The following is a 12,537-nucleotide window of genomic DNA, read 5'->3' as shown; positions in this document are numbered from 1 at the left end:
GTTCTGACTTTGGCATATAAATATGTTTTTATTACATCTCAGAAAATTAAAGTTATCTTTTAACATATCATTCATTAAAGATTACATGTTTTGTGACCTGATGGTAAAAAAAGAAATGGTTTTAGGTGAATTTTTAAAAATAAGTTCATGTCCCCATTTCAGTACCCATAAGCGTGGAATCACTCATATATATATATATATATAGAGAGAGAGAGAGAGAGAGAGAGAGAGAGAGAGAGAGAGAGAGAGCGCAGACAGATGGGAAAAAATAAGGAAAGAAATAATTTTTATCATGATTTTGCAATTTTATTTAAATATCATGTGACTTCAGTCTGTTCTTCCATCAAACAACCAAAACAAAACTAAAGTACACCAAAAAAAAAAAAAGCTTTTCCAACATAAAAAAACTGAAATAAATACATCAGCTCCAGATAATGAAATATATAAGGTTTTTCATCCAGTTTTTTTTTTATGAGACAGATTTTTTTATCAGATTTATTCTTTTTTCCTGTTAAAGTGTTAAATATATTTTTTCATGCCAATGAGCTGCATAATAAACCTCACAACCAAAAATTATAAAAATATAAAATCACACCCTGTGCTTCCTTTTCTCTTCAGACCCTGATCATTTTATCTTTGATCCAAAACTAAAGAATAAATATTCTCATCTCCACCGTCTACAGTGCACTAACTAGAACAGAGAACAGAACAGAACACCTCTGTGCTGAAAGTTCACATTACATTCACGCCGTGTTGTGGGACGCGAGAGTTCATCACGTTTAACACGCAGCTGTGGGACGAACAGCGTCTCGTCTCGGCGAATATGTTAATGAGATGCATTTTCACCAAAAACCCAACAGAACTGTGAGCGTGTTCTGCTCCTGATCGTTCTGCTCAGTGGTGAGAGTTAATCAGAGAGCTGAGTTTCTCCTCCATCCCTCGGAGTCTCGCTCGGATCAGGCTGATGTTCTCCTCCCGCCTCAGCTCCACGTAATCAAACTCGTGATTCGCTCGAGGAGGTGTAGGGCGGGGCAAAACACCCACTTCCTCACCATGTGCATTCTGATTGGTAGCCTCTGACTGTTCACCTGCAAACTCGCCGTCTGGATCCGCTTGGCTTTCGGAATCGCTCTCGCGGTGTTCAAATGTCATGGATGAACTCGCATCACCGCTGATCTGAGGATTAGTGCAACTTTCCGAAGTCGTTACGGATAGATTCGGCTCGTCTGTGATGCTACATAAAGCTAGACTGTTATTCTCTTCCACACGAGCGTCCTCAGCGTCACGCTCACACCCTGAAACCTCGCCGGTTGTTCTGTCTTGACTCGCTTCGTCAGAGTCGCTTCCCCGATCCTCAGCAGCTTTCTGAGCCTCACTAACATACGATTCAATTTCAACACGACTTCCATCATTCGTTACATCAGATTCGTTCCGTTCATCGGATGGCGCTCGCTCTCGCTCGTCGCTCGCGTCCACCGTATCAGCAGCACTTTCATTCTGAACCTCGTTAACGCGAGATTTAACACAACTTCCTTCATTTGTTAGGATTTGATTTGCATCATTCACTCGATCGTCATCATGTACGTCCACAACCTCGGACACAGTTTTACAGATTTTATTTTTAACAGAAGAACTCGGAACTTCGCTGAACGGACCTTTAGCAGATAAAATCTGAATTATCGTCTCATTAACGTCATTTTTAGATTTTGTATCGTCTCGATTCGGCTCTCGCAAAACCTGATCATTCTCACATTCTGCCACGATCTCCAACAAACACTCCGCTTCACGACTCTGACTTTTAGTGTCAGATTCTTCACGAGTTTTTCCACTTGGATCCGTAACGTTAGCCGATTTCACGTGTTTCACCGTTGAATCTTCAGTTCCGATAATCTGAGCCTCAGCGTCACTTTCAACATCCAAATTCGGCTCGTTGGTGCTGTTGCTATCAGAAACACGCCTTTTACAACAGCTTTCGATTTTCTCTAGCGAACTCAGGCGTTCAGCTCCGTCGCCTCGGCGTCCCTGAGGATCTGAGATCTCGACATCATTTTCACGCCTGCTGACTTTATCGGACAAATCCTGGACATTTCCTCTGTTTCTCCAAACCTTCGTTTCTTTCACGCAACTATCAACGCTGGTGAGATTTTTGTTTGTGTAGTTTGCTCTTCTGTGGATTTCATCATCATCATCATCATCATCAACCTCGATGATCTCAACATCACGATTATAATTTTTACCCTGAGGGTTTGGACCTACGGCACTTTCCAAACGTTTACATCCAGATGAGAAATTCACGTCATCATCATCATCAACACGTTTTGGTCGTTTAGCCGACGAACCGTTACCTCCCCGAATCTGAGCGCCAATTTCTGCATCTGAACTCGTCTCGTCCGTGAATCCATCAACAAGTCTGCGTTTACACACTTCACCAACACGTCGTCTGCGTACGTTTACGATCTCTCTCTCCTTTACGATGACCTCGTCATCGTCATTAAGGTCTACAATCTCAACAGCGCTTTCGTAGCGTTTCTCCAACGGACTCGGACATGCCCTCGACTTTGTCTCAGTGCGACACTTAAAACTTGTTGCATCTCGATTTGCGTGATTTGTACTTTTGTGTAAACTTTGATTGTCGTCTTCGTCAATAATCTCAACGGCGGCGCGTTCACAGCCTCTCACTTCAGCCGAAGAACTCGCGACTTTACCTTTCAAACTTTCTCTTTTAGATTTAGTGCTCGTCTCATTAACGTGACGTTTATTGTCGCTTACCTGCCGATTTGCTGCGTCTGTGGTGCCGCCCTTGACCTCCATGACCTCCGGGTCACTTCCTGCTTTGATACTTTCGACTTCCACACAACTTTCAACAATTATCAGGTCATCACAATCTGCAGTCGTTTCCACAATGACGTCATTACATTGTTTATGTTTTTTAAACTGACCTGCTGAACCGTGCGAGTGAACGCAATCGTTAATTCTGCGTTTGAGGCTCTCAAATTTTTCTAATAAATCTTCAACTTTGCTAACGTTTGTTACGACTGCGTTCTCCTCGTCGGAGCTTACGTTGGAAACTCGATCGTCGCTGTTTATGTCCATGATCTCGACGGCACTTTCACAGTGTGAACTCTGACCTTTGTTCGCTTGAATACTGCCGCCACTTTTAGAATTTTCTACGTTTTTGTTCGGCTCTCCTGCAATTTTTTTTGAAACTCGATCGTTATTGTTTAAGCCTACGATCTCAGCAACACTGACGGAGGTTTCCGTTTTATCCAAAGGAATCTCCGATTCGCTGATTCGACCTTTAATGTCACTTTTATCATGAAGTTCATTTACATCCATTAACAACGGACTCTGAACTGTGGGGAAAATCAGAAGATCAGAGCATTTAGTTTTAGCCAATGAACTCTGACCTTTGCTAATCTGGGATTGATCATCACCGTGTTTATCCGATGAACTCGTTTCATTTCCTGTGGGAGTTTCTGCAGCTAATCTCGTCTCGTTAGTGCGTCCCAGCTCACTCGTTACGGCTGCATTAGAGCTTTCTGTGAGTCTCGGCGTGACCTGAATCTCTCCACCTTTACAGTCCTGAGCATTAGCCAATGAGCTTTGAGCTTCACCCGACGCGGGAACGTCACGCTCCTCCTCCAGCTTTATGTATCTGCTCGGCGTGTTCGTGCTCACGTCTCTAGTTGGCGTTAATGATTTGTTTTCTTCACCGTCCTTCATCGCATCAGCTTCTTTTTCCTTTAACACTTCTGCACATTTCCCATGATCCTCTGCAGCACCAGGGCCATCGTTACTCCCCTTCCTGTCAGTGATGTCATCCTGCTACGAAAAAAAACCCAGCCCATTAATCACCTTCAGCTTTTAAAACTGATTCATTTTCTGTTACAAATGTTTTGTTTATTCAAATTTAATAAATCAGCAAAATATAGAATTAATTTTTTAATCTCAAAAATAATTTTAATAATTAATTATGTCAAGATTAATACTAAATTAAAAGGGCTGAATAGAAACAGAATAATATCAATTGTAGAGTAATAAATAAATAAATAAATAAATAACTCCATTTAAGGTGATTTTTATTAAGAAACCTTTTGGTTTTGGATGTAAATGTTAAATTAAAATAAACTGTAAATAATAATACTGAAAACTCTTCAATTGTATTTAGATAAATATAGATTTCAATAAATGATGATAAAATATAAACTCTGCTTTTAATAATAATAATAATAATAATAATAATAAATAATCACATTTAAATTAAAGCAATAAATAATTAATTTTTAAATTAAATAATTAAACAACAAAAACAAACCTTTCAGTCTTTTAGTTTTAAAGACAATTAATCATTTTTTAACACAAAAACAATTTGAATAATTATGTAAAAATTAATACTAAATTAAAAGGGCTGAACAGAAATAGAATAATTAAATATCAAGTGTAGAGTAATAAAATAATATAAATAATATAATAAATAAAAAATAAATAAAGTTTTAAATATCTTTAAAGGAACAGTCCACCGTACTTCCATAATGAAATATGCTCTTTTGAGCCGAGCTGCTCCGTACCTCTCCGAGCTTTGCGCGACCTCCCAGTCAGTCAGACGCGCTGTCACTCCTGTTAGCAATGTAGCTAGGCTCAGCATGGCCAGCGGTATTTTTTGGGGCTGTAGTTAGATGCGACCAAACTCTTCCGCGTTTTTCCTGTTTACATAGGTTTATATGACCAGTGATATGAAACAAGTTCAGTTACACAAATTGAAACGTAGCGATTTTCTATGCTATGGAAAGTGCGCACTATAATGACAGGCGTACTAACACCTTCTGCGCGCTTCGACAGCGCATTGATATCTGAGTTCCGTATCAATGCGCTGCCGAAGCGCGCAGAAGGTGTTAGTACGCCTGTCATTATAGTGCGCACTTTCCATAGCATAGAAAATCGCTACGTTTCAATTTGTGTAACTGAACTTGTTTCATATCACTGGTCATATAAACCTATGTAAACGGGAAAAACGCGGAAGAGTTTGGTCGCATCTAACTACAGCCCCAAAAAATACCATTGGCCATGCTGAGCCTAGCTACATTGCTAACAGGAGTGACAGCGCGTCTGACTGCGTCTGACTGACTGGGAGGTCGCGCAAAGCTCGGAGAGGTACGGAGCAGCTCGTCTCAATTCAGATAAGAGCATATTTCATTATGGAAGTACGGTGGACTGTTCCTTTAAGGCGATTATTTTTTATTAAGAAAACTTTTTGGTTTTGGATTTAAATGTTAAATTAAAATAAACCGTAAATAATAATACTGAAAACCTTTCAATTGTATTTTGATAAATGTAGATTTCAATAAATATTTATTATTGCATATTTATTATTATTTAAAATAATAATATTAACTTATTTAAAAGAAAGCAATAAGTAATTGAAATAATTTTTAAATTAAGGAACAAAACAAACAAACCTTTAGGGCTTTTAGCTTTATAAACGTTTTCTTGTTTAAATTTTAAATCGCAATTAATAAAAAAATAGAGACAAATTAAATCAGGTAGAATTAAATAATTACAAGAAATAATTAAAAGAAATATTTAAAATAAAAATATTTCAGTCTTTTTTTAAACTGCTTTGACTTTTTTAACGGTTTTATATCACACACTGAACCCAGTTCATGATGAAACTCGTTACCGCTTCACACCGCGGCACAGCGCGATCATCGGCACCTCGCGCCTCCGCGTGCGTCACACGAGCTTCTGCTCCACGTGGACCTTCATTACTCCGCCTCTCTGTGAGGTCACTTCCTCCATGCTGATGTGAAAAATTCAACATGTTTCTTGGAGACGGATTTAGAAATCAAACCTATTTTCAATTCACAATTCATTATTTAAACTTTTACTTTAATGTTATTTATTTATTATAGATAAAAATTAATTTATAAAAAAAGATTTAATAGAATGCTTGCATTTAATATAAACAGCTGTCAGTAATAATGTTATTAATAACGTACTGTTTGTTCAGGTGATTTCAGGGGCTGGGCTTCACACTCAGAAGGGGTGGAGCTTTGTTGCTCCAGTGGCCAATCAGGCGCCTTGGCTTTTCTTACAATGAGGAAAATCTGTGTTTTAAACAGAATGATGGAGTTCTCCCTCCTGGAGAACGTAGAACCCGCTCGAGAGTTCTTATCCGAAAACTGCAGCAAGTCCTCACCTGGAAAAGAACAAGAAATAAACAAGTAAACAAATTAACTAATTAATAAACAAACAAACTTCTCACTTCCAGGACATTGAGAAATCATATACAATCAATTATTATAAAAATCATTCTATTCTTAAGTTAATTATGCTTCACTAAATTAAATTCTAAAATCAAATTATAATATTTTAAGTTTTAAAGCAGTTCATTTTCTCATTAAATATTTCATTTTTAAAATACAAATCATTTAATTTTCTCAATAAATAATAAATACTAAACAATAAACGCAAGACAATAAACAACTAATTTAAATAATAAATTTAAGTTTAAATATTTTACAGCAAAAATATTTATAAAATCACTTTACATAATTATTTATAAGTATAAAAGTTTAAATAAACGATAAATATTAAGCAATAAATACAAAATGGAAAACAATTTAATGTTTAATTTATTTCTCATTTAATAAATAAATTCGGTAATAAATATAAAAAATAACATTAAAGAATATATAATGCGTTAAAATATGTAACTATTATTTATATTATTTTTCATTTCAAAATATAATAATACTATAATACAATTATGGTGGGAGGGGAGTATTTAAATACAGACGACTGAAACTAAACTCCGCTTTTAAAGGAATAAATAATTATTTAAATTGAAGCGATAAGTGCTTTAAAAAATATAATAAAATATAAAATTATAACCTTTAAACTCAATACATTTTAGATTTTTGTACAATATAAAAACTCTTTTCTTCGAAACAATGGATTAAAGACCTGAGTGTAGAAAGTTCCGGAGAATCTTGAAAGCTTTGCGGTTGGACGTCACCACCGGCAGAAAGAACTGTCCTGAGGTCAGAGTTCGTGGTTTGCAGGTCGTCCCTTTCTCCCTCAGCAGCACCGGAGAGATGAAGGTCGCCGGTTGGTCGGATTGAACGGGACACGCGGAGATCTTCTTGGTGATGGATGAAGGCAGTGAGTTCACAGGGACGGTGATGACGCACGCCTGCTCCGGGATGAACACCTCGGTGTCTTCACACTGCAGAGACAAAATCATCAGCTGTACAGTAGGTCATCATCAGTCTTCAGATTTTATGGAAGTTGCCATTTCTGCTCAATAACATCATGATGACATCATCCACATCATGACCACCATCATCATCACCACCACTACCACCACCCTCCTCCTCCTCCTCATCATGACCACCATCATCACCACCACCCTCCTCATCATCCCCACCCTGCTCATCATCACCACCACCACCACCACCCTGCTCCTCCTCATCATCATCACCACCACCCTCATCATCACCACCCTCCTCATCATCACCACCACCACCCACATCATCATCACCACCACCACCCACATCATCATCATCACCACCACCCTGCTCCTCCTCCTCATCATCATCATCATCATCACCAAAACCCTCATCATCACCACCACCACCATCACCACCCTCCTCCTCATCACCACCCTGCTCCTCATCATCACCCTCCTCCTCCTCATCGTCACCACCACCCTCCTCCTCATCGTCACCACCACCCTCCTCATAACCACCCTCATCATCATCATCACCATCCTCCTCCTCATCATCACCCTCCTCCTCCTCATCGTCACCACCACCCTCCTCCTCATCGTCACCACCACCACCCTCCTCATCGTCACCACCACCACCATTACCACCCTCCTCCTCATCACCACCACCACCCTCCTCATCACCACCACCACCCTCCTCCTCATCACCACCACCCTCCTCCTCATCACCACCACCAACACCCTCCTCCTTCTCCTCATCACCCTCCTCCTCCTTCTCATCATCACCACCACCACCCTCCTGCTCATCATCACCACCCTCCTCCTCATCATCACCACCACCACCACCACCCTCCTCATCATCATCATCATCACCATCAACACCCTCCTCCTTCTCCTCATCACCCTCCTCCTCCTTCTCATCACCACCACCACCCTCCTGCTCATCACCACCCTCCTCCTCCTTCTCATCACCACCCTCCTCCTCCTTCTCATCATCACCACCACCCTCCTCCTCATCACCACCACCACCCTCCTCATCATCACCATCACCACCACCCTCCTCCTCATCATCACCACCACCCTCCTCATCATCACCACCACCACCCACATCATCATCACCACCCTCCTCATCATCATCACCACCACCACCCACATCATCAACACCACCACCACCACCCACATCATCATCACCACCACCCTGCTCCTCCTCCTCCTCATCATCACCAAAACCCTCATCATCATCACCACCACCATCACCACCCTCCTCCTCATCACCACCCTGCTCCTCATCATCACCACCCTCCTCCTCATCGCCACCACCACCCTCCTCATCCTCCTCATCACCATCATCACCATCCTCCTCCTCATCATCACCCTCCTCCTCCTCATCGTCACCACCACCCTCCTCCTCATCGTCACCACCACCACCCTCCTCATCGTCACCACCACCCTCCTCATCCTCCTCATCACCATCACCACCCTCATCATCATCATCATCATCCTCCTCCTCCTCATCACCCTCCTCCTCCTCATCGTCACCACCACCCTCCTCCTCATCGTCACCACCACCCTCCTCATCCTCCTCATCACCATCACCACCCTCCTCATCATCATCATCATCCTCCTCCTCCTCATCACCCTCCTCCTCCTCATCGTCACCACCACCCTCCTCCTCATCGTCACCACCACCCTCCTCCTCATCGTCACCACCACCACCCTCCTCATCGTCGTCACCACCACCACCCTCCTCATCGTCACCACCACCACCTCCATTACCACCGTCCTCCTCATCATCATCACCACCATCAACACCCTCCTCATCATCACCACCATCAACACCCTCCTCCTCATCATCATCACCACCACCACCCACATCATCATCACCACCACCCTGCTGCTCCTCCTCCTCCTCATCATCATCATCATCATCACCAAAACCCTCATCATCACCACCACCATCACCACCCTCCTCCTCATCACCACCCTGCTCCTCATCACCACCACCACCCTCCTCCTCATCACCACCACCACCCTCCTCGTCATCATCATCACCATCAACACCCTCCTCCTTCTCCTCATCACCCTCCTCCTCCTTCTCCTCATCACCCTCCTCCTCCTTCTCCTCATCACCACCACCACCCTCCTGCTCATCACCACCCTCCTCCTCATCATCATCACCACCCTCCTCATCATCATCACCACCACCACCCACATCATCACCACCACCCTGCTGCTCCTCCTCCTCCTCCTCATCATCATCACCAAAACCCTCATCATCACCACCACCATCACCACCCTCCTCCTCATCACCACCCTGCTCCTCATCATCATCACCACCCTCCTCCTCATCGCCACCACCACCCTCCTCATCCTCCTCATCACCATCACCCTCCTCATCCTCCTCATCACCATCACCACCCTCATCATCATCATCATCACCACCATCCTCCTCCTCATCGTCACCACCACCCTCCTCCTCATCGTCACCACCACCCTCCTCCTCATCGTCACCACCACCACCCTCCTCATCGTCACCACCACCACCCTCCTCATCGTCGTCACCACCACCACCCTCCTCCTCATCATCACCATCAACACCCTCCTCATCATCACCACCATCAACACCCTCCTCATCATCACCACCACCACCACCCTCCTCCTCATCATCATCATCATCATCAACACCCTCCTCATCATCACCACCATCAACACCCTCCTCCTCCTTCTCATCACCACCACCACCCTCCTCCTCCTCATCACCACCACCCTCCTCATCATCATCACCACCACCCTCCTCCTCCTTCTCATCATCACCACCACCACCCTCCTCCTCATCATCACCACCACCACCCTCCTCCTCATCATCATCACCACCACCCTCCTCCTCATCATCACCACCACCACCCTCCTCATCATCATCATCATCATCACCACCACCCTCCTCCTCCTTCTCATCACCACCACCCTCCTGCTCATCATCATCACCACCACCACTCTCCTCATCATCATCACCACCACCACCCTCCTCCTCCTCCTTCTCATCATCACCACCACCACCCTCCTCCTCATCATCATCATCACCACCACCACCCTCCTCATCATCATCATCACCACCACCACCACCCTCCTCCTCCTCATCATCATCACCACCCTCCTCCTCCTTCTCATCATCACCACCACCACCCTCCTCCTCACCACCACCACCCTCCTCCTCAACACCACCACCCTCCCTCCTCATAATCACCACCACCACCCTCCTCTTCATCATCACCACCACCACCCTCCTCCTCATCATCATCACCACCCTCCTCATCACCACCACCACCCTCCTCCTCCTCATCATCACCACCACCCTCCTCATCATCACCACCCTCCTCATCATCACCACCCTCCTCATCATCACCATCACCACTCTCCTCCCCCCATGTCTATATTTCTGTGAATCTGTTCTGTTACAGAGATGATTGTTTTGATCGCTACCCAAATTAAACTGAATTAAATCATTATTATAAACTTGCCTTAATTTTAAAAATTTCAACAGAAATATAGAACACTGTTATTTGGGTTATTAAAATACTGACTGCAGTTTATTAGTAAACATTTAAAATTAAATTATTGTGTTTATCTTTAATCGCGCTGTATCTGATCAGAAGTCAGTGAGTTTATTCTGCTGATTTAATTCTGAATTTCAGAGTTTAGAATTTGTGGAATTAAAGCTGGCATTTCCGCTGAATGTGGAGTTATTCTTTAGTTGTTGTTGTTAATAGAAGAAGAACCCTTTATTTGTCACATGCACACTTCCAGCACAGTGAGATTCATCCTCTGCATTTAACCCATCTGAAGCAGTGAACACACACCCACACACCCAGAGCAGTGGGCAGCCACACTACAGCGCCCGGGGAGCAGTCAGGGGTTCAGTACCTCGCTCAAGGGCACCTCAGCCCAAGGCCGCCCCACATTAACCTAACTGCATGTCTTTGGACTGTGGGGGAAACCGGAGCACCCGGAGGAAACCCACGCAGACACGGGGAGAACATGCAAACTCCACACAGAAAGGCCCTCGAACCCAGAACCTGCTGTGAAGTGACAGCGCTAACCACTACACCACCGTGCCGCCCAATAATAATAATAATAATAATAATAATAATAATAAATATTTATTGGAGTTTTGTGTTTTTGTCTGTTATTTATTTGTTTGTTTGTTTCACTCGGTTTATTTACAGGTGAAAATGAAAGCAGGAAGGATGTGTTTATCACGAAATGAAAATGAAGGAGAGGTAAAACAGTAAACCTGAAAAATACATCACACTATTTCCTGAATCTCTCTCTCTCTCTCTCCCTCCCTCCCTCTCTCTCTCCCTCCCTCTCTCTCTGCTAATTAAATTAAACAGTAATTATTTTCTCTGGATGTTTTTAAAGTGACGCATTTACACCTCACTCATTTTCACTCTGTCTGATTAATAAAAGGACAATAAAATTTACAAACCTGTTCATCCATCAACATGCTGTCTTTCTTCCGTTCTTTTTTTAAACCGAATTAATCGAATAAAATCTGTTTTTATTACGCAGTTCCTCCACTGACTGAACTGCTGAAACGCCAAGCTAAAAGTCCCGGATGAGAAAGCACTTCCGGAATTTCAAAATAAAAGATCAGCGGGACTTTTTATTTATTTCATCTCATCTCATCTCATTATCTCTAGCCGCTTTATCCTGTTCTACAGGGTCGCAGGCGAGCTGGATCCTATCCCAGCTGACTACGGGCGAAAGGCGGGGTTCACCCTGGACAAGTCGCCAGGTCATCACAGGGCTGACACATAGACACAGACAACCATTCACACTCACATTCACACCTACACTCAATTTAGAGTCACCAGTTAACCTAACCTGCATGTCTTTGGACTGTGGGGGAAACCGGAGCACCCGGAGGAAACCCACGCGGACACGGGGAGAACATGCAAACTCCACACAGAAAGGCCCTCGCCGGCCACGGGGCTCGAACCCAGACCTTCTTGCTGTGAGGCGACAGCGCTAACCACTACACCACCGTGCCGCCCTAATAATAATAATATTTATTGGAGTTTTGTGTTTTTGTCTGTTATTTATTTGTTTGTTTGTTTCACTCGGTTTATTTACAGGTGAAAATGAAAGCAGGAAGGATGTGTTTATCACAAAATGAAAATGAAAATGAAGGAGAGGTAAAACAGTAAACCTGAAAAATACATCACACTATTTCCTGAATCAAAATAAATTATTATTATTATTATTATTAGTAGTAGTAGTAGTAGTAATATTATTATTATTATTATTATTAC

The 12,537-nt window shown here is 42.9% G+C and overlaps 1 protein-coding gene across 2 annotated transcripts; it reads right to left on the bottom strand.

Annotated features, from left to right (window-relative positions):
• Nucleotides 1-325: 325 nt before the first annotated feature.
• Nucleotides 326-11,818, bottom strand: si:dkeyp-110g5.4 (uncharacterized protein LOC561637 homolog). 2 transcript variants are annotated; one of them, XM_060932634.1, is made up of 5 exons: nucleotides 11,712-11,818; nucleotides 6,964-7,225; nucleotides 5,997-6,196; nucleotides 5,678-5,797; nucleotides 326-3,825 (listed from the first exon to the last, which is right to left on the bottom strand). In XM_060932634.1, exons 1-5 carry the CDS (start codon nucleotides 11,727-11,729, stop codon nucleotides 895-897), a joined length of 3,531 nt encoding a protein of 1,176 aa, XP_060788617.1. In that variant the 5' UTR covers nucleotides 11,730-11,818; the 3' UTR covers nucleotides 326-894. The 2 variants fall into 2 exon arrangements, with proteins under 2 accessions (XP_060788617.1, XP_060788618.1); XM_060932635.1 differs by having other exon boundaries at nucleotides 326-3,822.
• Between the last annotated feature and the right edge of the window lie 719 nt (nucleotides 11,819-12,537).

Source organism: Neoarius graeffei, chromosome 10 (assembly GCF_027579695.1).
Source record: "Neoarius graeffei isolate fNeoGra1 chromosome 10, fNeoGra1.pri, whole genome shotgun sequence".
In the NCBI taxonomy this organism is placed as follows: Eukaryota; Metazoa; Chordata; class Actinopteri; order Siluriformes; family Ariidae; genus Neoarius; species Neoarius graeffei.
The sequence above is the reverse complement of the archived record's forward strand: the minus strand, read 5'-3'. Positions and strand labels throughout refer to the sequence as shown.

What these genes read in the sequence shown, in the direction of transcription:
- si:dkeyp-110g5.4 (XM_060932634.1), bottom strand. An exon ending in TGAAATCACCTGAACAAACA is followed by an intron (nt 5,798 to 5,996) that starts GTACGTTATTAA and finishes TTTTCACATCAG; the next exon opens with CATGGAGGAAGTGACCTCAC. An exon ending in CTGTGCCGCGGTGTGAAGCG is followed by an intron (nt 3,826 to 5,677) that starts GTAACGAGTTTC and finishes TTTTTTTCGTAG; the next exon opens with CAGGATGACATCACTGACAG.